The following is a 27,500-nucleotide window of genomic DNA, read 5'->3' as shown; positions in this document are numbered from 1 at the left end:
ATCACCAGGAGGTCAGTGTCCTACCTCCAGCATGTGGACTATCACCAGGGGGTCAGTGTCCTACCTCCAGCATGTGGACTATCACCAGGAGGTCAGTGTCCTACCTCCAGCATGTGGACTATCACCAGGTGGTCAGTGTCCTACCTCCAGCATGTGGACTATCACCAGGTGGTCAGTGTCCTACCTCCAGCATGTGGACTATCACCAGGTGGTCAGTGTCCTACCTCCAGCATGTGGACTATCACCAGGTGGTCAGTGTCCTACCTCCACCATGTGGACTATCACCAGGTGGTCAGGTCAGTGTCCTACCTCCAGTATGTGGACTATCACAAAGGGGTCAGTGTCCTACCTCCAGCATGTGGACTATCACCAGGTGGTCAGTGTCCTACCTCCAGTATGTGGACTATCACCAGGGGGTCAGTGTCCTACCTCCAGTATGTGGACTATCACCAGGTGGTCAGTGTCCTACCTCCAGCATGTGGACTATCACCAGGTGGTCAGTGTCCTACCTCCACCATGTGGACTATCACCAGGTGGTCAGGTCAGTGTCCTACCTCCAGCATGTGGACTATCACCAGGGGGTCAGTGTCCTACCTCCAGCATGTGGACTATCACCAGGAGGGCAGTGTCCTACCTCCAGCATGTGGACTATCACCAGGTGGTCAGTGTCCTACCTCCAGCATGTGGACTATCACCAGGTGGTCAGTGTCCTACCTCCAGCATGTGGACTATCACCAGGGGGTCAGTGTCCTACCTCCAGCATGTTGACTATCACCAGGTGGTCAGTGTCCTACCTCCACCATGTGGACTATCACCAGGTGGTCAGTGTCCTACCTCCACCATGTGGACTATCACCAGGTGGTCAGTGTCCTACCTCCAGCATGTTGACTATCACCAGGGGGTCAGTGTCCTACCTCCAGCATGTGGACTATCACCAGGGGGTCAGTGTCCTACCTCCAGCATGTGGACTATCACCAGGAGGTCAGTGTCCTACCTCCAGCATGTGGACTATCACCAGGAGGTCAGTGTCCTACCTCCAGCATGTGGACTATCACCAGGAGGTCAGTGTCCTACCTCCAGCATGTGGACTATCACCAGGAGGTCAGTGTCCTACCTCCACCATGTGGACTATCACCAGGTGGTCAGTGTCCTACCTCCAGCATGTGGACTATCACCAGGTGGTCAGTGTCCTACCTCCAGCATCCAGCATGTGGACTATCACCAGGGGGTCAGTGTCCTACCTCCAGCATGTGGACTATCACCAGGAGGTCAGTGTCCTACCTCCAGCATGTGGACTATCACCAGGAGGTCAGTGTCCTACCTCCAGCATCCAGCATGTGGACTATCACCAGGGGGTCAGTGTCCTACCTCCAGCATGTGGACTATCACCAGGGGTCAGTGTCCTACCTCCAGCATGTGGACTATCACCAGGGGGTCAGTGTCCTACCTCCAGCATGTGGACTATCACCAGGGGGTCAGTGTCCTACCTCCAGCATGTGGACTATCACCAGGAGGGCAGTGTCCTACCTCCAGCATGTGGACTATCACCAGGAGGTCAGTGTCCTACCTCCAGCATGTGGACTATCACCAGGAGGTCAGTGTCCTACCTCCAGCATGTGGACTATCACCAGGAGGTCAGTGTCCTACCTCCAGCATGTGGACTATCACCAGGGGGTCAGTGTCCTACCTCCAGCATGTGGACTATCACCAGGAGGTCAGTGTCCTACCTCCAGCATGTGGACTATCACCAGGAGGTCAGTGTCCTACCTCCAGCATGTGGACTATCACCAGGAGGTCAGTGTCCTACCTCCAGCATGTGGACTATCACCAGGAGGTCAGTGTCCTACCTCCAGCATGTGGACTATCACCAGGAGGTCAGTGTCCTACCTCCAGCATGTGGACTATCACCAGGAGGTCAGTGTCCTACCTCCAGCATGTGGACTATCCACAGGAGGTCAGTGTCCTACCTCCAGCATGTGGACTATCCCCAGGTGGTCAGTGTCCTACCTCCAGCATGTGGACTATCACCAGGAGGTCAGTGTCCTACCTCCAGCATGTGGACTATCACCAGGTGGTCAGTGTCCTACCTCCAGCATGTGGACTATCACCAGGTGGTCAGGTCAGTGTCCTACCTCCAGCATGTGGACTATCACCAGGGGGTCAGTGTCCTACCTCCAGCATGTGGACTATCACCAGGTGGTCAGTGTCCTACCTCCACCATGTGGACTATCACCAGGTGGTCAGGTCAGTGTCCTACCTCCAGCATGTGGACTATCACCAGGGGGTCAGTGTCCTACCTCCAGCATGTGGACTATCACCAGGTGGTCAGTGTCCTACCTCCACCATGTGGACTATCACCAGGTGGTCAGGTCAGTGTCCTACCTCCAGCATGTGGACTATCACCAGGGGGTCAGTGTCCTACCTCCAGCATGTGGACTATCACCAGGAGGGCAGTGTCCTACCTCCAGCATGTGGACTATCACCAGGTGGTCAGTGTCCTACCTCCAGCATGTGGACTATCACCAGGTGGTCAGTGTCCTACCTCCAGCATGTGGACTATCACCAGGGGGTCAGTGTCCTACCTCCAGCATGTTGACTATCACCAGGTGGTCAGTGTCCTACCTCCACCATGTGGACTATCACCAGGTGGTCAGTGTCCTACCTCCACCATGTGGACTATCACCAGGTGGTCAGTGTCCTACCTCCAGCATGTTGACTATCACCAGGGGTCAGTGTCCTACCTCCAGCATGTGGACTATCACCAGGGGGTCAGTGTCCTACCTCCAGCATGTGGACTATCACCAGGAGGTCAGTGTCCTACCTCCAGCATGTGGACTATCACCAGGAGGTCAGTGTCCTACCTCCAGCATGTGGACTATCACCAGGAGGTCAGTGTCCTACCTCCAGCATGTGGACTATCACCAGGAGGTCAGTGTCCTACCTCCACCATGTGGACTATCACCAGGTGGTCAGTGTCCTACCTCCAGCATGTGGACTATCACCAGGTGGTCAGTGTCCTACCTCCAGCATCCAGCATGTGGACTATCACCAGGGGGTCAGTGTCCTACCTCCAGCATGTGGACTATCACCAGGAGGTCAGTGTCCTACCTCCAGCATGTGGACTATCACCAGGAGGTCAGTGTCCTACCTCCAGCATCCAGCATGTGGACTATCACCAGGGGGTCAGTGTCCTACCTCCAGCATGTGGACTATCACCAGGGGGTCAGTGTCCTACCTCCAGCATGTGGACTATCACCAGGGGGTCAGTGTCCTACCTCCAGCATGTGGACTATCACCAGGGGGTCAGTGTCCTACCTCCAGCATGTGGACTATCACCAGGAGGGCAGTGTCCTACCTCCAGCATGTGGACTATCACCAGGAGGTCAGTGTCCTACCTCCAGCATGTGGACTATCACCAGGAGGTCAGTGTCCTACCTCCAGCATGTGGACTATCACCAGGAGGTCAGTGTCCTACCTCCAGCATGTGGACTATCACCAGGGGGTCAGTGTCCTACCTCCAGCATGTGGACTATCACCAGGAGGTCAGTGTCCTACCTCCAGCATGTGGACTATCACCAGGAGGTCAGTGTCCTACCTCCAGCATGTGGACTATCACCAGGAGGTCAGTGTCCTACCTCCAGCATGTGGACTATCACCAGGAGGTCAGTGTCCTACCTCCAGCATGTGGACTATCCACAGGAGGTCAGTGTCCTACCTCCAGCATGTGGACTATCCCCAGGTGGTCAGTGTCCTACCTCCAGCATGTGGACTATCACCAGGAGGTCAGTGTCCTACCTCCAGCATGTGGACTATCACCAGGTGGTCAGTGTCCTACCTCCAGCATGTGGACTATCACCAGGTGGTCAGGTCAGTGTCCTACCTCCAGCATGTGGACTATCACCAGGGGGTCAGTGTCCTACCTCCAGCATGTGGACTATCACCAGGTGGTCAGTGTCCTACCTCCACCATGTGGACTATCACCAGGTGGTCAGGTCAGTGTCCTACCTCCAGCATGTGGACTATCACCAGGGGGTCAGTGTCCTACCTCCAGCATGTGGACTATCACCAGGTGGTCAGTGTCCTACCTCCACCATGTGGACTATCACCAGGTGGTCAGGTCAGTGTCCTACCTCCAGCATGTGGACTATCACCAGGGGGTCAGTGTCCTACCTCCAGCATGTGGACTATCACCAGGTGGTCAGTGTCCTACCTCCAGCATGTGGACTATCACCAGGTGGTCAGTGTCCTACCTCCAGCATGTGGACTATCACCAGGGGGTCAGTGTCCTACCTCCAGCATGTTGACTATCACCAGGTGGTCAGTGTCCTACCTCCACCATGTGGACTATCACCAGGTGGTCAGTGTCCTACCTCCACCATGTGGACTATCACCAGGTGGTCAGTGTCCTACCTCCAGCATGTTGACTATCACCAGGGGCTCAGTGTCCTACCTCCAGCATGTGGACTATCACCAGGTGGTCAGTGTCCTACCTCCAGCATGTGGACTATCACCAGGTGGTCAGTGTCCTACCTCCAGCATGTGGACTATCACCAGGTGGTCAGTGTCCTACCTCCAGCATGTGGACTATCACCAGGTGGTCAGTGTCCTACCTCCAGCTTGTGGACTATCACCAGGTGGTCAGTGTCCTACCTCCAGCATGTGGACTATCACCAGGAGGTCAGTGTCCTACCTCCACCATGTGGACTATCACCAGGTGGTCAGTGTCCTACCTCCAGCATGTGGACTATCACCAGGGGGTCAGTGTCCTACCTCCAGCATGTGGACTATCTCCAGGTGGTCAGTGTCCTACCTCCAGCATCCAGCATGTGGACTATCACCAGGTGGTCAGTGTCCTACCTCCAACATGTGGACTATCACCAGGAGGTCAGTGTCCTACCTCCACCATGTGGACTATCACCAGGTGGTCAGTGTCCTACCTCCAGCATGTGGACTATCACCAGGTGGTCAGTGTCCTACCTCTACCATGTGGACTATCACCAGGTGGTCAGTGTCCTACCTCTACCATGTGGACTATCACCAGGTGGTCAGTGTCCTACCTCCAGCATGTGGACTATCACCAGGTGGTCAGTGTCCTACCTCCAGCATGTGGACTATCCCCAGGTGGTCAGTGTCCTACCTCCAGCATGTGGACTATCCCCAGGTGTGGTTGTTCAGGTGAAGAATATTCTCTCTCAATGAACACCAGGGTCATCTGGTTACCCTGTAGATACACAGATGCATCTTTTAACAGCAAGGATACACACAGACAGACACATCACTAGCCAACCTTCAGTTCAGTGCTCTTCTGGCTTCTTGACACACAAGAAGGGGTGGCAGTGTAGCCTAGTGGTTAGAGTGTTGGACTAGTAACAGGAAGGTTGAGAGTTCAAACCCCCGAGCTGACAAGGTACAGAATCTGTGGTGATAGTTAACCCACTGTTCCCAGGCCGTCATTGAAAATAAGAATTTGTTCTTAACTGACTTGCCTGGTTAAATAAAGGTAAAAAAATAAATAAATAAAAAATACGACCATAACACATCATTTCTTCCATAGACATCAAAGGATACTAAGCACTAAAGTTAAATGTAGAAAGTACATCTTGGTAATCTGTTCAGATGTGAAGCTGAGAGTACACTGTGGTGGGTTGTTAACCTTGAGAATGATGTCAGGTCGAGAGGCCTCAGTGGGCAGAGAGAGAACGTCTCCTCTCATAGTCTGAGTGTGGAGACGATACCGCAGATACCCTCCATACGACGATACCTAGACAGAGATGAAGAGAGAGAGGGGGGAGGGAGAGAGAGGCAGACAGGCGGACAGACACACAGACAGACACAGACAGACACAGACACAGACAGACAGAGAAGCAGGCAGAGGCAGACAGACAGATAGAGAAGCAGGCAGAGGCAGACAGAGACAGACAGACAGACAGACAGACTTGCGGTCAGACATTCAATCCTAGAGGAAGATAACTAAGTATGTTCAAAGAGAGAGATAAAATCTAACATTAAAGGTGTTATATTCTAGACAAAACAACCATCATTATCTCTATAACCGCTGGCTGTCTACACATCCTCTTTATTGTGTGTGTGTCTGTGTGTGTGTGTGTGTGTGTGTATGTGTGTGTGTGTGTGTCTGTGTGTCTATGTGTGTGTGTGTGTGTGTGTGTGCTATATGTAGCCCGTAGCACTAGTGTAATCTGATGTAGACTCCTCTTGCCCCAGCGAACCCTCCCCGCCAACCCTCACCCTCTCTTTGGCATGGTGAACACAGTACCTCTATGAGGGCCCTCTGGCTAAATAACACAGAGTGAAGCAGTCATTCCACCCATCCCAGGCCCTGCCCGCTCCCAGGCCCCGCCCGCTCCCACCTGCTCAAAGTTATTGTTATGTTTAAGCCTTTTCCTCCCCTTGTCTTTGTCCTGCGATTCTCTGTCGCCTAAAGGTGTTCCTCCATTTTAACTCTTGGACCCACTGTGAGTCTTTGCAATGTGTGTTACTATGCGTCTTTGTGACCCTGGAGTCTGTATGTTACTATGCGTCTTTGTGACCCTGGAGTCTGTATGTTACTATGCGTCTTTGTGACCCTGGAGTCTGTATGTTACTATGCGTCTTTGTGACCCTGGAGTCTGTATGTTACTATGCGTCTTTGTGACCCTGGAGTCTGTATGTTACTATGCGTCTTTGTGACCCTGGAGTCTGTATGTTACTATGCGTCTTTGTGACCCTGGAGTCTGTATGTTACTATGCGTCTTTGTGACCCTGGAGTCTGTATGTTACTATGCGTCTTTGTGACCCTGGAGTCTGTATGTTACTATGCGTCTTTGTGACCCTGGAGTCTGTATGTTACTATGCGTCTTTGTGACCCTGGAGTCTGTATGTTACTATGCGTCTTTGTGACCCTGGAGTCTGTATGTTACTATGCGTCTTTGTGACCCTGGAGTCTGTATGTTACTATGCGTCTTTGTGACCCTGGAGTCTGTATGTTACTATGCGTCTTTGTGACCCTGGAGTCTGTATGTTACTATGCGTCTTTGTGACCCTGGAGTCTGTATGTTACTATGCGTCTTTGTGACCCTGGAGTCTGTATGTTACTATGCGTCTTTGTGACCCTGGAGTCTGTATGTTACTATGCGTCTTTGTGACCCTGGAGTCTGTATGTTACTATGCGTCTTTGTGACCCTGGAGTCTGTATGTTACTATGCGTCTTTGTGACCCTGGAGTCTGTATGTTACTATGCGTCTTTGTGACCCTGGAGTCTGTATGTTACTATGCGTCTTTGTGACCCTGGAGTCTGTATGTTACTATGCGTCTTTGTGACCCTGGAGTCTGTATGTTACTATGCGTCTTTGTGACCCTGGAGTCTGTATGTTACTATGCGTCTTTGTGACCCTGGAGTCTGTATGTTACTATGCGTCTTTGTGACCCTGGAGTCTGTATGTTACTATGCGTCTTTGTGACCCTGGAGTCTGTATGTTACTATGCGTCTTTGTGACCCTGGAGTCTGTATGTTACTATGCGTCTTTGTGACCCTGGAGTCTGTATGTTACTATGCGTCTTTGTGACCCTGGAGTCTGGAGTCTAGTATGTTACTATGCGTCTTTGTGACCCTGGAGTCTGTATGTTACTATGCGTCTTTGTGACCCTGGAGTCTGTATGTTACTATGCGTCTTTGTGACCCTGGAGTCTGTATGTTACTATGCGTCTTTGTGACCCTGGAGTCTGTATGTTACTATGCGTCTTTGTGACCCTGGAGTCTGTATGTTACTATGCGTCTTTGTGACCCTGGAGTCTGTATGTTACTATGCGTCTTTGTGACCCTGGAGTCTGTATGTTACTATGCGTCTTTGTGACCCTGGAGTCTGTATGTTACTATGCGTCTTTGTGACCCTGGAGTCTGTATGTTACTATGCGTCTTTGTGACCCTGGAGTCTGTATGTTACTATGCGTCTTTGTGACCCTGGAGTCTGTATGTTACTATGCGTCTTTGTGACCCTGGAGTCTGTATGTTACTATGCGTCTTTGTGACCCTGGAGTCTGTATGTTACTATGCGTCTTTGTGACCCTGGAGTCTGTATGTTACTATGCGTCTTTGTGACCCTGGAGTCTGTATGTTACTATGCGTCTTTGTGACCCTGGAGTCTGTATGTTACTATGCGTCTTTGTGACCCTGGAGTCTGTATGTTACTATGCGTCTTTGTGACCCTGGAGTCTGTATGTTACTATGCGTCTTTGTGACCCTGGAGTCTGTATGTTACTATGCGTCTTTGTGACCCTGGAGTCTGTATGTTACTATGCGTCTTTGTGACCCTGGAGTCTGTATGTTACTATGCGTCTTTGTGACCCTGGAGTCTGTATGTTACTATGCGTCTTTGTGACCCTGGAGTCTGTATGTTACTATGCGTCTTTGTGACCCTGGAGTCTGTATGTTACTATGCGTCTTTGTGACCCTGGAGTCTGTATGTTACTATGCGTCTTTGTGACCCTGGAGTCTGTATGTTACTATGCGTCTTTGTGACCCTGGAGTCTGTATGTTACTATGCGTCTTTGTGACCCTGGAGTCTGTATGTTACTATGCGTCTTTGTGACCCTGGAGTCTGTATGTTACTATGCGTCTTTGTGACCCTGGAGTCTGTATGTTACTATGCGTCTTTGTGACCCTGGAGTCTGTATGTTACTATGCGTCTTTGTGACCCTGGAGTCTGTATGTTACTATGCGTCTTTGTGACCCTGGAGTCTGTATGTTACTATGCGTCTTTGTGACCCTGGAGTCTGTATGTTACTATGCGTCTTTGTGACCCTGGAGTCTGTATGTTACTATGCGTCTTTGTGACCCTGGAGTCTGTATGTTACTATGCGTCTTTGTGACCCTGGAGTCTGTATGTTACTATGCGTCTTTGTGACCCTGGAGTCTGTATGTTACTATGCGTCTTTGTGACCCTGGAGTCTGTATGTTACTATGCGTCTTTGTGACCCTGGAGTCTGTATGTTACTATGCGTCTTTGTGACCCTGGAGTCTGTATGTTACTATGCGTCTTTGTGACCCTGGAGTCTGTATGTTACTATGCGTCTTTGTGACCCTGGAGTCTGTATGTTACTATGCGTCTTTGTGACCCTGGAGTCTGTATGTTACTATGCGTCTTTGTGACCCTGGAGTCTGTATGTTACTATGCGTCTTTGTGACCCTGGAGTCTGTATGTTACTATGCGTCTTTGTGACCCTGGAGTCTGTATGTTACTATGCGTCTTTGTGACCCTGGAGTCTGTATGTTACTATGCGTCTTTGTGACCCTGGAGTCTGTATGTTACTATGCGTCTTTGTGACCCTGGAGTCTGTATGTTACTATGCGTCCGAAATGTTTCCTATTACTATTTACAGACTCCCGATTGGCTCAGGCACTGCGCCTCAGTGTTTGAGACTTCACTACAGGCACCCTGGTTCGAATCCAGGCTGTATCACAACCGGCTGTGATTGGGAGCCCCATAGAAGGGTGGCGCACAATTGGCCCAGTGTCGTCCGGGGTTACGGTTTGGCCGGTGTAGGCTGGTCATTGTGAATAAGAATGTGTTCTTAACTGACTTGCCTTGTTAAATAAAGGTTAATTAAATACATCAAAATACCTAAGGATTGTGTGTCCAAGACTTTGGGGGACAATAAAGTTTACTGTATGGTGTTGTACCTGGTCTCCCAGGTACGTTCTCGGAGCGTGCCAGAAGAGGTCTTGGTAGACATCAGGTACGTCACTAAGGTCCGCCTCCACCAAGTCCTGATCAGGATATGCAGTCACAGGGACTTCCTGTCTGTCTGCTCCGAGCAACACCCAGTCCATCATATCCATCACCTGGAGGTTATTACAATGCACAGGGAATATTAATATAACATTTATACACTGTCACAGGGACTTCCTGTCTGCTGCTAACAGCACCCAGCCCATCATTAATATAACATTTATACACTGTCACAGGGACTTCCTGTCTGCTGCTAACAGCACCCGGCCCATCATTAATATAACATTTATACACTGTCACAGGGACTTCCTGTCTGCTGCTAACAGCACCCAGCCCATCATTAATATAACATTTATACACTGTCACAGGGACTTCCTGTCCATCACCTATAACAAAACATAACACTTCCTGTCTGTCTGCTCCCTGTAAATTAAATTAAATTAAATGTATATATAGAATAAGTAGCCTACCCCTGTCTATACAGAAGAAGAAATGAAACAATAAAACAATAAGATACTAAATGCCTGATTTGGACACGGATCATCATTAGTTTCTATAAGATGTAGATCGTTTTTAAATGCGCTGGAACGCAATTTGGGCGGCAAATGGAAAGTATTCAGACCCCTTGACTCTTCCCACATTTTGTTACATTACAGCCATATTCTAAATTTGATTAAAAAATTACTAAAATCCTCAGCAATCTATACACAATACCCCATAATGACAAAGAAAAACAGGTTTTAAGACATTTTTGCAAATGTAATATTGTATTTTTTTTTAAATACCTAATTTACATAAGTATTCAGACCCTTTGCTATGAGACTCAAAAATTGAGCTCAGGTGCATCCTGTTTCCATTGATCATCCTTTGAGATGTTTCTACAACTTGATTGGAGTCCACCTGTGGTAAATTCAATTGATTGGACATGATTTGGAAAGGCACACATCTGTCTATATAAGGTCCCACAGTTGACAGTGCATGTCAGAGCAAAAACCAAGCCATGAGGTCAAAGGAATTTTTCATAGAGCTCCGAGACAGGATTGTGGCGAGGCACAGATCTGGGGAAACATTGAAGGTCAGCAAGAACACAGTGAAAATGGAAGATGTTTGGAACCACCAAGACTCTTCCTAGAGCTGGCAGCACGGCCAATCTGAGCAATCGGGGGAGAAGGGCCTTGGTCAGGGAAGTGACCAAGAACCTGATGGTGACTCTGACAGAGCTCTAGAATTCCTTCGTGGAGATGGGAGAACCTTCCAGAAGGACAACCAGGTGAAATTGAGGAGAAGAGAAAATCGAATCCCCTCCGTTCTATTGTCACATTTTCCAGTCACTGGAGAATAAGATGGATGAGCTTTGTTCGAGAGTCTCCTATCAGAGAGACTAGTAACCGGAAGGTTGCAAGTTCAAAACCCCCGAGCTGACAAGGTACAAATCTGTCGTTCTGCCCCTGAACAGGCAGTTAACCCAGTGTTCCTAGGCCGTCATTGAAAATAAGAATTTGTTCTTAACTGACTTGCCTAGTTAAATAAAGGTAAAAGAAATAAATAAAAAGACTTGAAAAGCTGCAAACGTGGCTGGATGATGACGCTACGCACACTTTGTCCGTAATTATCACGGCTGTTAACATCCCACCTCAAGGCAACATCGCTCTGGAACTCAACAAACTGTATGAGGCCATAAAAAAAAACAAGAAACCGTTCACCCAGAGGCAGCGTTTCTGGTGGGCGGAGACTTTAACTCAGGTTAACTTAAAACCGTCCTACCTCACTTCTACCAAGACCTCTTCTGTGCCACTAGGGGCGCTAAAACTCAACCCACAGAAACCCATACAAGGCCCTCGCTCCTCCTCCCTGCAGCAAATCTGACCATGACTCCATTCTCCTGCTTCCTGTTTCCAAACGAAAGCTCAAACAGAAAATACAAGTGATGCGCTTAATATGTAAGTGGTCCGATGAAGCAGACACGAGGCTACAAGACTGTTTTGCTAGTACAGACTGGGATATGTTCCAGAATTAATCCGATGGAAGTGAGGAGTTAACCACGACAACACTTCATCAATAAGTGCATAGACGATGTCGTCCCCCCTGTTTTTTCCAGATGACTGTGTGATCTCGCTCTCCGTGGTCGATGTGAGCAAAACATTTAAACAGGTTAACAATCACAAGGCCGGGAATACCAGGGCGAGTTCCCAGCTGGCAAGTGTCTTCACAGACATTTTCAATCTCTCCTTGTCCCAGTCTGGAATCCCAACAATGTTTCAAGCTGACCACGATTTTCCCTGTTCCAAAGAGCTCCAAGGTAACCTGCCTAAATGACAAACTGCCCTGAAGCACTCAGGTCTGTTATTAATGAAGTGCTTTGAAAGGCTGGTCATGACGTCATGAGACCATCTTCCCAGACACCCTGGAACCCCTTCACTTCACATTCCGCCCCAACAGGTCCACGGATGACGCAATCTAAATTGCACCCCACACCACCCTCTCCCACCTGGACAGCAGGGGAAATAACTACAGTGGGGCAAAAAAAGTATTTAGTCAGCCACCAAATGTGCAAGTTCTCCCACTTAAAAAGATGAGAGAGGCCTGTAATTTTCATCATAGGTACACTTCAACTATGACAGACAAAATGAGGAAAAAAAAATCCAGAAAATCACATTGTAGGATTTTTAATGAATTTACTTGCAAATTCCTCATTTTGTCATTTTGATAGCCCATACACTGTTAAATCTGCTCCCGTCTGGAAAATGGTACCGGAGAATCGGGTCTCTGACCAACAGGCTTCTTCTACCCCCAAGCCATAAGACTGCTAAATTGCCAGACTGCTATTTAGTCAATTAATGGTACCAGAACTGTCTTGCACTGACGAGCGGTGAAAGACTTCAAAATAAAAGTCAAGAGGCGTTAATGTTACAGACCAGGATATAGTCGCCTGTCTGTTTGTCTGTCAGTTACTAAATAATCTCCACTCGCTTTCAACATACAGTACTTAGCATCCCTCATTTACTCAAGTGTTTCCATTATTTTGGCAGTTACCTGTTTATCACTATACATAACTGTTAATACCTATTAGCACACTTAAACCACACTGAGTCAAAATATGCTTAATTTGTGTTGCAGCACAAAACAAGTATATCTGAGTTTTATGTCTGTTGTAATATAATCTGTGAACCCGTGGACAAAATATGGAACTGTTTAGCAAATACAGAAATATATAAACCCAATCTCTGTGTGCTGTACTGCCCTCTACCTCAGTCCGTCGTTTCTCTGAGCTGCGACAGCGGTTGGTGGCTCCGAAACAGAAACAGGAAGTGCAGCCTTTAGGGTTGGTGGGGTCAAGGTGGAAGGTTCCCACTCTGCACTGGTCACAACGACCACCCTGGACATTTTCCTGTCGGGGGAAAAAGGAGGTGGAAGACATCTTGTTGCCAATGATGTTGTTGAGAGGTTGAAAGTGACTACTGGTTGAAACATTGTCCGTCTAGTGCAGGGGTACTCGACTACTATTTGAGAAGGGTTCGGTCACACACATTTCCTAGGTTGGCAAAGGTTCGGATGGATGTTGTAATTTATCAGCGTAGTAAAAAACAAACACCTTGCGATGGGTGTAACCCCAAACTGTTCAAACTGTTCACACCCCTCTTTGTTGGCTGACAGAACATTTAGCTGTTTAAGAGATCAGTATCTGCAATTCTACACAGTTTTAAAGCTAATTTATCCCAATTCTACACATTTTGACATGGGACGGTGAGAAAATGTTGCAGTTTTAAAGCTAATTCATCTCAATTCTACACATTTTGACATGGGACGGAGAGAAAACGTTGCAGTTTTAAAGCTAATTCATCTCAATTCTACACATTTTGACATGGGACGGAGAGAAAACGTTGCAGTTTTAAAGCTAATTCATCTCAATTCTACACATTTTGACATGGGACGGAGAGAAAACGTTGTAGTTTTAAAGCTAATTCATCTCAATTCTACACATTTTGACATGGGACGGAGAGAAAACGTTGCAGTTTTAAAGCAAATTTATCTCAAATCGACACATTTTGACATGTCTCATGTGCGTTCATGCGATACCTGAGCAGTGTTGACATATCAAAATATCACTCGTGAGTAATATATTATTTTTATGAGTAACGGAGTTATATAACGACTTTCTCGATTTAAATACTGAAATACTATTGCAGTTACTTAAGTAACGAGTCTGTTCCTTTCAGAATCACATCTCTACCCGTGCGTTTTTATTTAGTATTTTAAAGCCTTGTCTCCTGCTAACAGAATTCCCTCTGTAGCTGCCTAAGGCTGCGGTTCTGAACCTCCTGTTTCCTTGTGTCTATTTCGTTTACCGTCCCCTCACATTTATGACTGTCAATCGTAAATGATCGGCCTAATTCTTCAAGTTTTACTGGTAAAACGTCCATTGCAGCATCTCCATGCCAACCATCTGATCTCCGTTTCATTAAAATCTGCATTTAAATCTTTTGGAATTAGGCTATGTAGTTTACAGTGTTGTTGGGGATTATGGAGCTGACAGTGTTGTTGGGGATTATGTAGAATACAGTGTTGTTGGGGATTATGTAGAATACAGTGTTGTTGGGGATTATGTAGAATACAGTGTTGTTGGGGATTATGTAGAATACAGTGTTGTTGGGGATTATGTAGAATACAGTGTTGTTGGGGATTATGTAGAATACAGTGTTGTTGGGGATTATGTAGAATACAGTGTTGTTGGGGTTATGTAGAATACAGTGTTGTTGGGGATTATGTAGAATACAGTGTTGTTGGGGATTATGTAGAATACAGTGTTGTTGGGAATTATGTAGAATACAGTGTTGTTGGGGTTTATGTAGAATACAGTGTTGTTGGGGATTATGTAGAATACAGTGTTGTTGGGGATTATGTAGAATACAGTGTTGTTGGGAATTATGTAGAATACAGTGTTGTTGGGGTTATGTAGAATACAGTGTTGTTGGGGTTATGTAGAATACAGTGTTGTTGGGGTTATGTAGAATACAGTGTTGTTGGGGTTATGTAGAATACAGTGTTGTTGGGGATTATCTAGATTACAGTGTTGTTGGGGTTATGTAGAATACAGTGTTGTTGGGGGTTATGTAGAATACAGTGTTGTTGGGGATTATGTAGATTACAGTGTTGTTGGGGATTATGTAGAATACAGTGTTGTTGGGGTTATGTAGAATACAGTGTTGTTGGGGATTATGTAGACTGCCTGTTGATTGGTTGATCCAGAGCATCTATGGCAGAGATCGACTCTCTGTAACATATTTGGTCATTGTGGTTCTTCCTGGTAGCCTAGTGGTTAGAGCCCCTTTCTGCTGTACAACTGACTAGGTATCCTCCCTTTCTGTTGTACAACTGACTAGGTATCCTCCCTTTCTGTTGAACAACTGACTAGGTATCCTCCCTTTCTGTTGAACAACTGACTAGGTATCCTCCCTTTCTGTTGAACAACTGACTAGGTATCCTCCCTTTCTGTTGAACAACTGACTAGGTATCCTCCCTTTCTGTTGAACAACTGACTAGGTATCCTCCCTTTCTGTTGAACAACTGACTAGGTATCCCCCCTTTCTGTTGGACAACTGACTAGGTATCCCCCTTTCTGTTGTACAGCTGACTAGGTATCCCCCTTTCTGTTGAACAACTGACTAGGTATCCCCCCTTTCTGTTGGACAACTGACTAGGTATCCCCCCTTTCTGTTGGACAACTGACTAGGTATCCCCCCTTTCTGTTGGACAACTGACTAGGTATCCCCCTTTCCCTTTCTGTTGGACAACTGACTAGGTATCCCCCCTTTCTGTTGGACAACTGACTAGGTATCCCCCTTTCTGTTGTACAACTGACTAGGTATCCCCCTTTCTGTTGGACAACTGACTAGGTATCCCCCTTTCTGTTGTACAGCTGACTAGGTATCCCCCTTTCTGTTGGACAACTGACTAGGTACCCCCCTTTCCCTTTCTGTTGGACAACTGACTAGGTATCCCCCTTTCCCTTTCTGTTGTACAACTGACTAGGTACCCCCCTTTCTGTTGGACAACTGACTAGGTATCCCCCTTTCTGTTGGACAACTGACTAGGTACCCCCCTTTCCCTTTCTGTTGGACAACTGACTAGGTATCCCCCTTTCCCTTTCTGTTGGACAACTGACTAGGTACCCCCCTTTCCCTTTCTGTTGGACAACTGACTAGGTACCCCCTTTCCCTTTCTGTTGGACAACTGACTAGGTATCCCCTTTCCCTTTCTGTTGGACAACTGACTAGGTACCCCCTTTCTGTTGGACAACTGACTAGGTATCCCCCTTTCCCTTTCTGTTGGACAACTGACTAGGTATCCCCCTTTCTGTTGGACAACTGACTAGGTATCCCCCTTTCCCTTTCTGTTGGACAACTGACTAGGTATCCCCCTTTCCCTTTCTGTTGGACAACTGACTAGGTATCCCCCTTTCCCTTTCTGTTGGACAACTGACTAGGTACCCCCTTTCCCTTTCTGTTGGACAACTGACTAGGTACCCCCCTTTCCCTTTCTGTTGGACAACTGACTAGGTATCCCCCTTTCCCTTTCTGTTGGACAACTGACTAGGTACCCCCCTTTCTGTTGGACAACTGACTAGGTATCCCCCTTTCCCTTTCTGTTGGACAACTGACTAGGTATCCCCCCTTTCTGTTGGACAACTGACTAGGTATCCCCCTTTCCCTTTCTGTTGGACAACTGACTAGGTATCCCCCTTTCCCTTTCTGTTGGACAACTGACTAGGTATCCCCCTTTCCCTTTCTGTTGGACAACTGACTAGGTATCCCCCTTTCCCTTTCTGTTGGACAACTGACTAGGTATCCCCCTTTCCCTTTCTGTTGGACAACTGACTAGGTATCCCCCTTTCCCTTTCTGTTGGACAACTGACTAGGTATCCCCCCTTTCCCTTTCTGTTGGACAACTGACTAGGTATCCCCCTTTCCCTTTCTGTTGGACAACTGACTAGGTATCCCCCTTTCCCTTTCTGTTGGACAACTGACTAGGTATCCCCCTTTCCCTTTCTGTTGGACAACTGACTAGGTATCCCCCTTTCCCTTTCTGTTGGACAACTGACTAGGTATCCCCCTTTCCCTTTCTGTTGGACAACTGACTAGGTATCCCCCTTTCCCTTTCTGTTGGACAACTGACTAGGTATCCCCCTTTCCCTTTCTGTTGGACAACTGACTAGGTACCCCCTTTCCCTTTCTGTTGGACAACTGACTAGGTACCCCCTTTCCCTTTCTGTTGGACAACTGACTAGGTACCCCCTTTCCCTTTCTGTTGGACAACTGACTAGGTACCCCCTTTCCCTTTCTGTTGGACAACTGACTAGGTATCCCCCTTTCCCTTTCTGTTGGACAACTGACTAGGTATCCCCCTTTCCCTTTCTGTTGGACAACTGACTAGGTATCCCCCTTTCCCTTTCTGTTGGACAACTGACTAGGTACCCCCCTTTCCCTTTCTGTTGGACAACTGACTAGGTATCCCCCCTTTTTCCCTTTATATCTGCCTTTAATGACCATCAAAAATAGGAGAACTTTACCAACCTGTCAAGTTTACCAGGACTGATAAATAAGGAGCACAAAGTGTGTGTTCTCACCTTGCAGAGGCAGCGCCCCACGGAGGAGTCACACACCTCCTCCTCTGTTCCCGCATCGTTGCAGTCACATGGTCTACAGTTGGGGTAACCGTAGAAACCAGGGCTGCAGCGATCACACTGTCGACCGATGATGTTGTTCTTGCATCTGGCGAATGATCACAAACAAACAAACAAACAAACAAACAAACAAACCAAAGTGGTGTTTACAGCAGTCAGATAATATCACAGTCCATGTTGTGGTGTTTTCAGTGGTCAGATAATATCACAGTCCATGTTGTGTTGTTTTCAGTGGTCAGATAATATCACAGTCCATGTTGTGGTGTTTTCAGTGGTCAGATAATATCACAGTCCATGTTGTGGTGTCTTCAGTGGTCAGATAATATCACAGTCCATGTTGTGGTGTTTTCAGTGGTCAGATAATATCACAGTCCATGTTGTGGTGTCTTCAGTGGTCAGATAATATCACAGTCCATGTTGTGGTGTTTTCAGTGGTCAGATAATATCACAGTCCATGTTGTGGTGTTTTCAGTGGTCAGATAATATCACAGTCCATGTTGTTATTATGAACTAATCTCAGCATTTTGTCAGCAAATGTGGTCTCATGTCCAATCATTTTTTTTTTTTTTTACAATGCATCTCTAGAAGGCAAAGTGTTTTCCAATTAAAATAATCACGCTACACGTTTGGCTGTGTTGCTCTGTACGTGCATCTGTGTCAGTGTGTGTTATCAGTGTCAGGTATCAGTAGCCCAGACAGCAGGCTGATATAAGAGGCCTACTGAGAGCTGATAGCAGCAGCTTTACAGACATGTCTTGTCAGGACAGAGACCACAGAGGAATGTGACACACTACTGCAGAATGTCTTTATGTCTGGATGCTCACAGTGGATTGGAGGGGAGAGGAGGGGAGAGAGGAGGGGAGAGGAGGGGAAAGGGGAGGGGAGGGTGGACAGGAGGAGGGGAAAGGTGAGGGGAGAGATGGAAGGGGGAGAGGAGGAGGGGGGGGGAGAGAGGGAAGGGGGAGAGAAGGAGGGGAGGGGAGAGAGGAGGGGAAAGGGGGAGGGAGAGAGGAGGGGAAAGGGGAGGGTGGACAGGAGGAGGGGAAAGGTGAGGGGAGAGATGGAAGGGGGAGAGGAGGGGGAGGGGAGGGGAGAGAGGGAAGGGGGAGAGAAGGAGGGGAGGGGAGAGAGGAGGGGAAAGGGGAGGGGAGGGTGGACAGGAGGAGGGGAAAGGTGAGGGGAGAGATGGAAGGGGGAGAGGAGGAGGGGAGGGCAGAGAGGGAAGGGGGAGAGAAGGAGGGGAGGGTGTACAAGAGGAGGGGAAAGGTGAGGGGAGAGATGGAAGGGGAGAGGAGGAGGGGGAGGGCAGAGAGGTGGGGAGAGTGGAGAGGAGGGGAGAGACGAGAGGAGGGGAGGAGAGGAGGGGAGAGGAGGAGGGGAGGGGAGAGGGAAGGGGGAGAGAAGGAGGGGAGGGGAGAGAGGAGAGGAGGGAGGAGAAGAGGGGAGAGAGGGAAGGGGGAGAGGAGGAGGGGGAGAGGGAGAGAGGAGGGGAAAAGGGAGGGGGAGAAGATGAGGAGAAAGGGGATAGGAGGGGGAGAGGAGGAGGGGAGAGAGGGGAGGGAGAGAGGAGGAGGGAGGGAGAGAGGGGAGGGAGAGAGGAGGAGGGGAGGGAAGAGGAGAAAGGGAAGAGGAGGAGAGGAGGGAAGAGGAGAAAGGGGAGAGGAGGAGAGGAGACAGGGAAGGGGGAGAGGAGGGGGAGAGGAGCAGGGGAGGGAGAGAGGAGGAGGGGAGGGGAGAGAAGAGGAGAAAGGGGAGAGGGAGAGGAGGAGAGGGGAAAGGGAAGAGGGAGAGGAGGAGAGGGGAAAGGGGAGAGGAGAGAGGGAAGAGGGAAGGGGGAGAGGAGAGGAGGAGGGGAGAGGAGGGGAAACGGGAGGGGAGAGAGGAGGGGAAACTGTGACCTCAAACGGTGAACTCAAACTGTAACCTCAAACTGTAACATCAAACTGTAACATCAAACTGTAATCAAACGGTTCCTCAAACTGTTCCTCAAACTGTAACCTCAAACTGTTCCTCAAACTGTAACCTCAAACTGTAACCTCAAACTGTTCCTCAAACTGTTCATCAAACTGTAACCTCAAACTGTAACCTCAAACTGTTCCTCAAACTGTAACCTCAAACTGTAACCTCAAACTGTTCCTCAAACTGTTCATCAAACTGTAACCTCAAACTGTAACCTCAAACTGTAACCTCAAACTGTTCCTCAAACTGTTCCTCACAAACTGTTCCTCACAAACTGTTCCTCAAACTGTAACCTCAAACTGTAACCTCAAACTGTAACCTCAAACTGTTCCTCAAACTGTTCCTCACAAACTGTTCCTCAAACTGTAACCTCAAACTGTAACCTCAAACTGTTCCTCAAACTGTAACCTCAAACTGTTCCTCAAACTGTTCCTCAAACTGTAACCTCAAACTGTAACCTCAAACTGTTCCTCAAACTGTTCCTCACAAACTGTTCCTCACAAACTGTTCCTCAAACTGTAACCTCAAACTGTAACCTCAAACTGTAACCTCAAACTGTTCCCTCAAACTGTTCCCTCAAACTGTTCCTCACAAACTGTTCCTCACAAACTGTTCCTCAAACTGTAACCTCAAACTGTAACCTCAAACTGTTCCTCACAAACTGTTCCTCAAACTGTAACCTCAAACTGTTCCTCAAACTGTTCCTCAAACTGTTCCTCAAACTGTTCCTCAAACTGTAACCTCAAACGGTTCCTCAAACTGTTCCTCAAACTGTAACCTCAAACTGTTCCTCAAACTGTAACCTCAAACTGTTCCTCAAACTGTTCCTCAAACTGTAACCTCAAACTGTAACCTCAAACTGTTCCTCAAACTGTTCCTCACAAACTGTTCCTCACAAACTGTTCCTCAAACTGTAACCTCAAACTGTAACCTCAAACTGTAACCTCAAACTGTAACCTCAAACTGTTCCCTCAAACTGTTCCTCACAAACTGTTCCTCACAAACTGTTCCTCAAACTGTAACCTCAAACTGTAACCTCAAACTATTCCTCAAACTGTAACCTCAAACTGTAACCTCAAACTGTAACCTCAAACTGTAACCTCAAACTGTTCCTCAAACTGTTCCTCAAACTGTTCCTCAAACTGTTCCCTCAAACTGTTCCTCACAAACTGTTCCTCACAAACTGTTCCTCAAACTGTAACCTCAAACTGTAACCTCAAACTGTAACCTCAAACTGTTCCTCAAACTGTTCCTCTCAAACTGTAACCTCAAACTGTTCCTCAAACTGTTCCTCAAACTGTTCCTCAAACTGTTCCTCAAACTGTAACCTCAAACTGTTCCTCAAACTGTAACCTCAAACTGTTCCTCAAACTGTAACCTCAAACTGTAACCTCAAACTGTAACCTCAAACTGTAACCTCAAACTGTTCCTCAAACTGTTCCTCACAAACTGTTCCTCACAAACTGTTCCTCAAACTGTAACCTCAAACTGTTCCTCAAACTGTTCCTCAAACTGTTCCTCAAACTGTTCCTCAAACTGTAACCTCAAACTGTTCCTCAAACTGTTCCTCAAACTGTAACCTCAAACTGTTCCTCAAACTGTAACCTCAAACTGTTCCTCAAACTGTTCCTCAAACTGTAACCTCAAACTGTAACCTCAAACTGTAACCTCAAACTGTTCCTCAAACTGTTCCTCACAAACTGTTCCTCACAAACTGTTCCTCAAACTGTAACCTCAAACTGTAACCTCAAACTGTAACCTCAAACTGTTCCTCAAACTGTTCCTCAAACTGTTCCTCAAACTGTTCCTCAAACTGTAACCTCAAACTGTTCCTCAAACTGTTCCTCAAACTGCAACCTCAAACTGTAACCTCAAACTGTAACCCCAAACTGTAACCTCAAACTGTATCCTCAAACTGTAACCTCAAACTGCAACCTCAAACTGTAACCTCAAACTGTAACCTCAAACTGTAACCTCAAACTGTAACATCAAACTGTTCCTCAAACTGTAATCAAACTGTGTAACCAAACTGTAACCTCAAACTGTAACCTCAAACGGTAACCCCAAACTGTAACCTCAAACTGTAACTTCAAACTGTAACATCAAGCTGTTCCTCAAACTGTGACCTCAAACTGTTCCTCAAACTGTGTAACCAAACTGTAACCTCTTGTCCATTCTACCTGTATCTCTTGACTAGCAACACTCTAAAGTCACTGCTTTGCTCTCTCTACAAGTGGCCCAGTTTGTCCCCTTCCACATCACATTGGCATTTCAGAAGCACAACGAAAAATACCAACCCGGTCCAGCTACTACTAGCTATATTCCTGGCAGAATAACGAGAGGACATAAATGACCGTTTCTTTATCCCTAGGCCTATTTTTAGAGCTTTGCCCTTGAAGGCAAAGACTCACGATTTGGCAAAGTGGAGCTGAGTAAATATGACAGAAGTCAGAGAATGTCTCAGAAAAACCTCAGATGAGTACAGAGAAATAGACAACTTCCTTTTTTGGTGTTTTTAGGAGAGTACAAGCGGTTGAACCACGCTCCTGCGAGAGGCAACTTTGCCCGAAATCCGGCGGACTCGCGTTAGATACCCATAAAAGCTCATATCTAGACTTTGGCCCTAACACTAGTCTTGTGAAGCACAAACGACCCCATTTTCAAACCCAGAGTGGTCTTTTACCTGCATTGAATGTCCTACATCAGAACGTTTATCTCAGTCGGTTGCTAACCCTGTCTTGTACCTGCACTGTCCACTGTCGGTGTCACAGCTGACGTCGGGGGTGGTGACCCCAGGACGGGAACAGTTGCAGACCTCACAGCCGACCAGAGGATGACAGCCGAACGCCTGGGGCTCACACTGGATACACTCTGGGAGCAGGGTCCTCGGTGGGCAGATACAGTCTCCAGTCACCGGCTCACACAGCCGTGTACCACACTGACACGCTGCGGGAGTAGAGGAGAGATCACATTCAATCATACCTGTAGACAGACACACACACGCACGCACACACACGCACACACACACACACACACTCACGCACACAATACCACAGATATGTACACTGACATGTCATACACATTAGACTCACACACTGAGAAGTGAGGAAGACTCAGACAGTATAGTACACACAGACAGTACACACAGACAGTACACACAGACAGTACACACAGACAGTATAGTACACACAGACAGTATAGTACACACAGACAGTACACACAGACAGTACACACAGACAGTACACACAGACAGTATAGTACACACAGACAGTACACACAGACAGTATAGTACACATAGACAGTATAGTACACACAGACAGTACACACAGACAGTATAGTACACACATTTACATTTACATTTAACACACAGACAGTATAGTACACACAGACAGTATAGTACACACAGACAGTATAGTACACACAGACAGTACACACAGACAGTACACACAGACAGTACACACAGACTGTATAGTACACACGGGCAGTATAGTACACACAGACAGTATAGTACACACAGACAGTACACACAGACAGTATAGTACACACAGGACAGTACACATATACAGTATAGTACACACAGACAGTACACACAGACAGTACACACAGACAGTACACACAGACAGTACACACAGACAGTATAGTACACATATACAGTATAGTACACACAGACAGTACACACAGACAGTACACACAGACAGTACACACAGACAGTATAGTACACACAGACAGTATAGTACACACAGGCAGTATAGTACACACAGACAATACACACAGGCAGTATAGTACACACAGACAATACACACAGACAGTACACATAGACAGGACGCACAGACAGATAGAGGACGCACCAGACATTTACTCCCTTATCCCAGTCTCCTCCCTTATCCCAGTCTCCTCATCCCAGTCTCCTCATCCCAGTCTCCTCTCTTATCACCGTCTCCTCCCTTATCCCAGTCTCCTAGTCTCCTCCCGTATCCCAGTCTCCTCCCTTATCCCCGTCTCCTCCCTTATCCCCGTCTCCTCCCTTATCCCAGTCTCCTCCCTTATCCCAGTCTCCTCCCTTATCCCAGTCTCCTCTCTTATCACCGTCTCCTCCCTTATCCCAGTCTCCTAGTCTCCTCCCGTATCCCAGTCTCCTCCCTTATCCCCGTCTCCTCCCTTATCCCCGTCTCCTCCCTTATCCCAGTCTCCTCCCTTATCCCAGTCTCCTCCCTTATCCCAGTCTCCTCTCTTATCACCGTCTCCTCCCTTATCCCAGTCTCCTAGTCTCCTCCCGTATCCCAGTCTCCTCCCTTATCCCCGTCTCCTCCCTTATCCCAGTCTCCTCCCTTATCCCAGTCTCCTCCCTTATCCCAGTCTCCTCCCTTATCCCAGTCTCCTCCCTTATCCCAGTCTCCTCCCTTATCCCAGTCTCCTCCCTTATCCCAGTCTCCTCCCTTATCCCAGTCTCCTCCCTTATCCCAGTCTCCTCCCTTATCCCAGTCTCCTCCCTTATCCCAGTCTCCTCCCTTATCCCAGTCTCCTCCCTTATCCCAGTCTCCTCTCTTATCACCGTCTCCTCCCTTATCCCAGTCTCCTAGTCTCCTCCCGTATCCCAGTCTCCTCCCTTATCCCCGTCTCCTCCCTTATCCCAGTCTCCTCCCTTATCCCAGTCTCCTCCCTTATCCCAGTCTCCTAGTCTCCTCCCGTATCCCAGTCTCCTCCCTTATCCTAGTCTCCTCCCTTATCCCAGTCTCCTAGTCTCCTCCCTTATCCCAGTCTCCTCCCTTATCCCAGTCTCTTCCCTTATCCCAGTCTCCTAGTCTCCTCCCTTATACCAGTCTCCTCCCTTATCCCAGTCTCCTCCCTTATCCCAGTCTCCTCCCTTATCCCAGTCTCCTCCCTTATCCCAGTCTCCTCCCTTATCCCAGTCTCCTCCCTTATCCCAGTCTCCTCCCTTATCCCAGTCTCCTCCCTTATCCCAGTCTCCTCCCTTATCCCAGTCTCCTCCCTTATCCCAGTCTCCTCCCTTATCCCAGTCTCCTCCCTTATCCCAGTCTCCTAGTCTCCTCCCGTATCCCAGTCTCCTCCCTTATCCCCGTCTCCTCCCTTATCCCAGTCTCCTCCCTTATCCCAGTCTCCTCCCTTATCCCAGTCTCCTAGTCTCCTCCCGTATCCCAGTCTCCTCCCTTATCCTAGTCTCCTCCCTTATCCCAGTCTCCTAGTCTCCTCCCTTATCCCAGTCTCCTCCCTTATCCCAGTCTCTTCCCTTATCCCAGTCTCCTAGTCTCCTCCCTTATACCAGTCTCCTCCCTTATCCCAGTCTCCTCCCTTATCCCAGTCTCCTCCCTTATCCCAGTCTCCTCCCTTATCCCAGTCTCCTCCCTTATCCCAGTCTCCTCCCTTATCCCAGTCTCCTAGCCCCCTCCCTTATCCCAGTCTCCTCCCTTATCCCAGTCTACTCCCTTATCCCAGTCTCCTCCCTTATCCCAGTCTCCTCCCTTATCCCAGTCTCCTCCCTTATCCCAGTCTCCTCCCTTATCCCAGTCTCCTAGTCTCCTCCCTTATCCCAGTCTCCTCCCTTATCCCAGTCTCCTCCCTTATCCCAGTGTCCTCCCTTATCCCAGTCTCCTAGTCTCCTCCCTTATCCCAGTCTCCTCCTTTATCCCAGTCTCCTCCCTTATCCCAGTCTTCTCCCTTATCCCAGTCTCCTCATCCCAGTCTCCTCCCTTATCCCAGTCTCCTCCCTTATCCTAGTCTCCTCCCTTATCCCAGTCTCCTAGTCTCCTCCCTTATCCCAGTCTCCTAGTCTCCTCCCTTATCCCAGGCTCCTCCCTTATCCCAGTCTCCTCCCTTATCCCAGTCTCCTCCCTTATCCCCGTCTCCTCCCTTATCCCCGTCTCCTCCCTTATCCCCGTCTCCTCCCTTATCCCAGTCTCCTCCCGTATCCCAGTCTCCTAGTCTCCTCCCTTATCCCAGTCTCCTCCCTTATCCCAGTCTCCTCCCTTATCCCAGTCTCCTCCCTTATCCCAGTCTCCTCCCTTATCCCCGTCTCCTCCTGTATCCCAGTCTCCTCCCTTATCCCAGTCTCCTCCCTTATCCCAGTCTCCTCCCTTATCCCAGTCCCCTCCCTTATCCCAGTCTCCTCCCTTATCCCAGTCTCCTCCCTTATCCCAGTCTCCTCCCTTATCCCAGTCTCCTCCCTTATCCCCGTCTCCTCCTGTATCCCAGTCTCGTCTTTTGAGCTTCTAGTCATGAAATCTATGCAGCCTACTCAATCACTTTTTATAGCTACTGTTTACATGCCTCCTGGGCCATAAACAGCGTTCCTCATTGAGTTCCCTGAATTCCTATCGGACCTTGTAGTCATAGCAGATAATATTCTCATCTTTGGTGACTTTAATATACACGTGAAAAGTCCACAGACCCACTCCAAAAGGCTTTCGGAGCCATCATCGACTCAGTGGGTTTTGTCCAACATGTCTCGGGACCTTCTCACTGCCACAGTCATACTCTGGACCTAGTTTTGTCCCGTGGAATAAATGTTGTGGATCTTAATGTTTTTCCTCATAATCCTGGACTATCGGACCACCATTTTAAATTCCTTTTTGATACTGTCGCAAAGCTAACTAAAAAGCAGCATTCCCCAAGAGAGGATGGCTTTCACTTTAGCAGTGATAAATTCATGAACTTCTTTGAGGAATAGATCATGATTATTAGAAAGCAAATTATGGACTCCTCTTTAAATCTCCGTATTCCTTCAAAGCTCAGTTGTCCTGAGTCTGCACAACTCTGCCAGGACCAAGGATCAAGAGAGACGCTCAAGTGTTTTAGTACTATATATCTTGACACAATGATGAAAATAATCATGGGCTCTAAACCTTCAAGCTGCATACTGGACCCTATTCCAACTAAACTACTGAAAGAGCTGCTTCCTGTGCTTGGCCCTCCTATGTTGAACATAATAAACGGCTCTCTATCCACCGGATGTGTACCAAACTCACTAAAAGTGGCAGTAACAAAGCCTCTCTTGAAAAAGCCAAACCTTGACCCAGAAAATATAAAAAACTATCGGCCTATATCTTCCATTCCTCTCAAAAATTTTAGAAAAGGCTGTTGAGCAGCAACTCACTGCCTTCCTGAAGACAAACAATGTATACAAAATGCTTCAGTCTGGTTTTAGACCCCATCATAGCACTGAGACTGCACTTGTGAAGGTGGTAAATGACCTTTTAATGGCATCAGACCGAGGCTCTGCATCTGTCCTCGTGCTCCTAGACCCTAGTGCTGCTTTTGATACCATCGATCACCACATTCTTTTGGAGAGATTGGAAACCCAAATTGGTCTACACGGACAAGTTATGGCCTGGTTTAGATCTTATCTGTCGGAAAGATATCAGTTTGTCTCTGTGAATGGTTTGTCCTCTGACAAATCAACTGTAAATTTCGGTGTTCCTCAAGGCTCCGTTTTAGGACCACTATTGTTTTCACTATATATTCTACCTCTTGGGGATGTCATTCGAAAACATAATGTTAACTTTCACTGCTATGCGGATGACACACAGCTGTACATTTCAATGAAACATGGTGAAGCCCCAAAATTGCCCTCGCTCGAAGCCTGTGTTTCAGACATAAGGAAGTGGATGGCTGCAAACTTTCTACTTTTAAACTCGGACAAAACAGAGATGCTTGTTCTAGGTCCCAAGAAACAAAGTGATCTTCTGTTGAATCTGACAATTAATCTTAATGGTTGTACAGTCGTCTCAAATAAAACTGTGAAGGACCTCGGCGTTACTCTGGACCCTGATCTCTCTTTTGAAGAACATATCAAGGCCATTTCAAGTACAGCTTTTTTCCACCTACGTAACATTGCAAAAATCAGAAACTTTCTGTCCAAACATGATGCAGAAAAATTAATCCATGCTTCTGTCACTTCTAGGTTAGACTGCTGCAATGCTCTACTCTCCGGCTACCCGGATAAATCACTAAATAAACTTCAGTTAGTGCTAAATACGGCTGCTAGAATCCTCACTAGAACCAAAGAATTTGATCATATTACTCCTAGCCTCTCTACACTGGCTTCATGTCAAAGCAAGGGCTGATTTCAAGGTTTTACTGCTAACCTACAAAGCATTACATGGGCTTGCTCCTACCGA

The 27,500-nt window shown here is 47.7% G+C and overlaps 1 protein-coding gene across 1 annotated transcript in view; it reads right to left on the bottom strand.

Annotated features, from left to right (window-relative positions):
• The window catches only part of lama5 (laminin, alpha 5), a 255,832-nt gene that overhangs the window by 89,449 nt on the left and 138,883 nt on the right, over nucleotides 1-27,500 (bottom strand). The window contains exons 35-40 of the mRNA XM_064956204.1: nucleotides 22,110-22,311; nucleotides 17,350-17,494; nucleotides 12,973-13,113; nucleotides 9,677-9,838; nucleotides 5,654-5,761; nucleotides 5,138-5,221 (exon numbers count right to left, since the gene is read on the bottom strand). Of these exons, the coding sequence (XP_064812276.1) occupies nucleotides 5,138-5,221; nucleotides 5,654-5,761; nucleotides 9,677-9,838; nucleotides 12,973-13,113; nucleotides 17,350-17,494; nucleotides 22,110-22,311 (842 nt within the window). The remainder of the gene's footprint in view (nucleotides 1-5,137; nucleotides 5,222-5,653; nucleotides 5,762-9,676; nucleotides 9,839-12,972; nucleotides 13,114-17,349; nucleotides 17,495-22,109; nucleotides 22,312-27,500) is intronic.

Source organism: Oncorhynchus masou, chromosome 33, assembly GCF_036934945.1.
Source record: "Oncorhynchus masou masou isolate Uvic2021 chromosome 33, UVic_Omas_1.1, whole genome shotgun sequence".
Lineage (NCBI taxonomy): Eukaryota > Metazoa > Chordata > Actinopteri > Salmoniformes > Salmonidae > Oncorhynchus > Oncorhynchus masou.
This window is presented reverse-complemented; position numbering and strand designations above follow the sequence as displayed.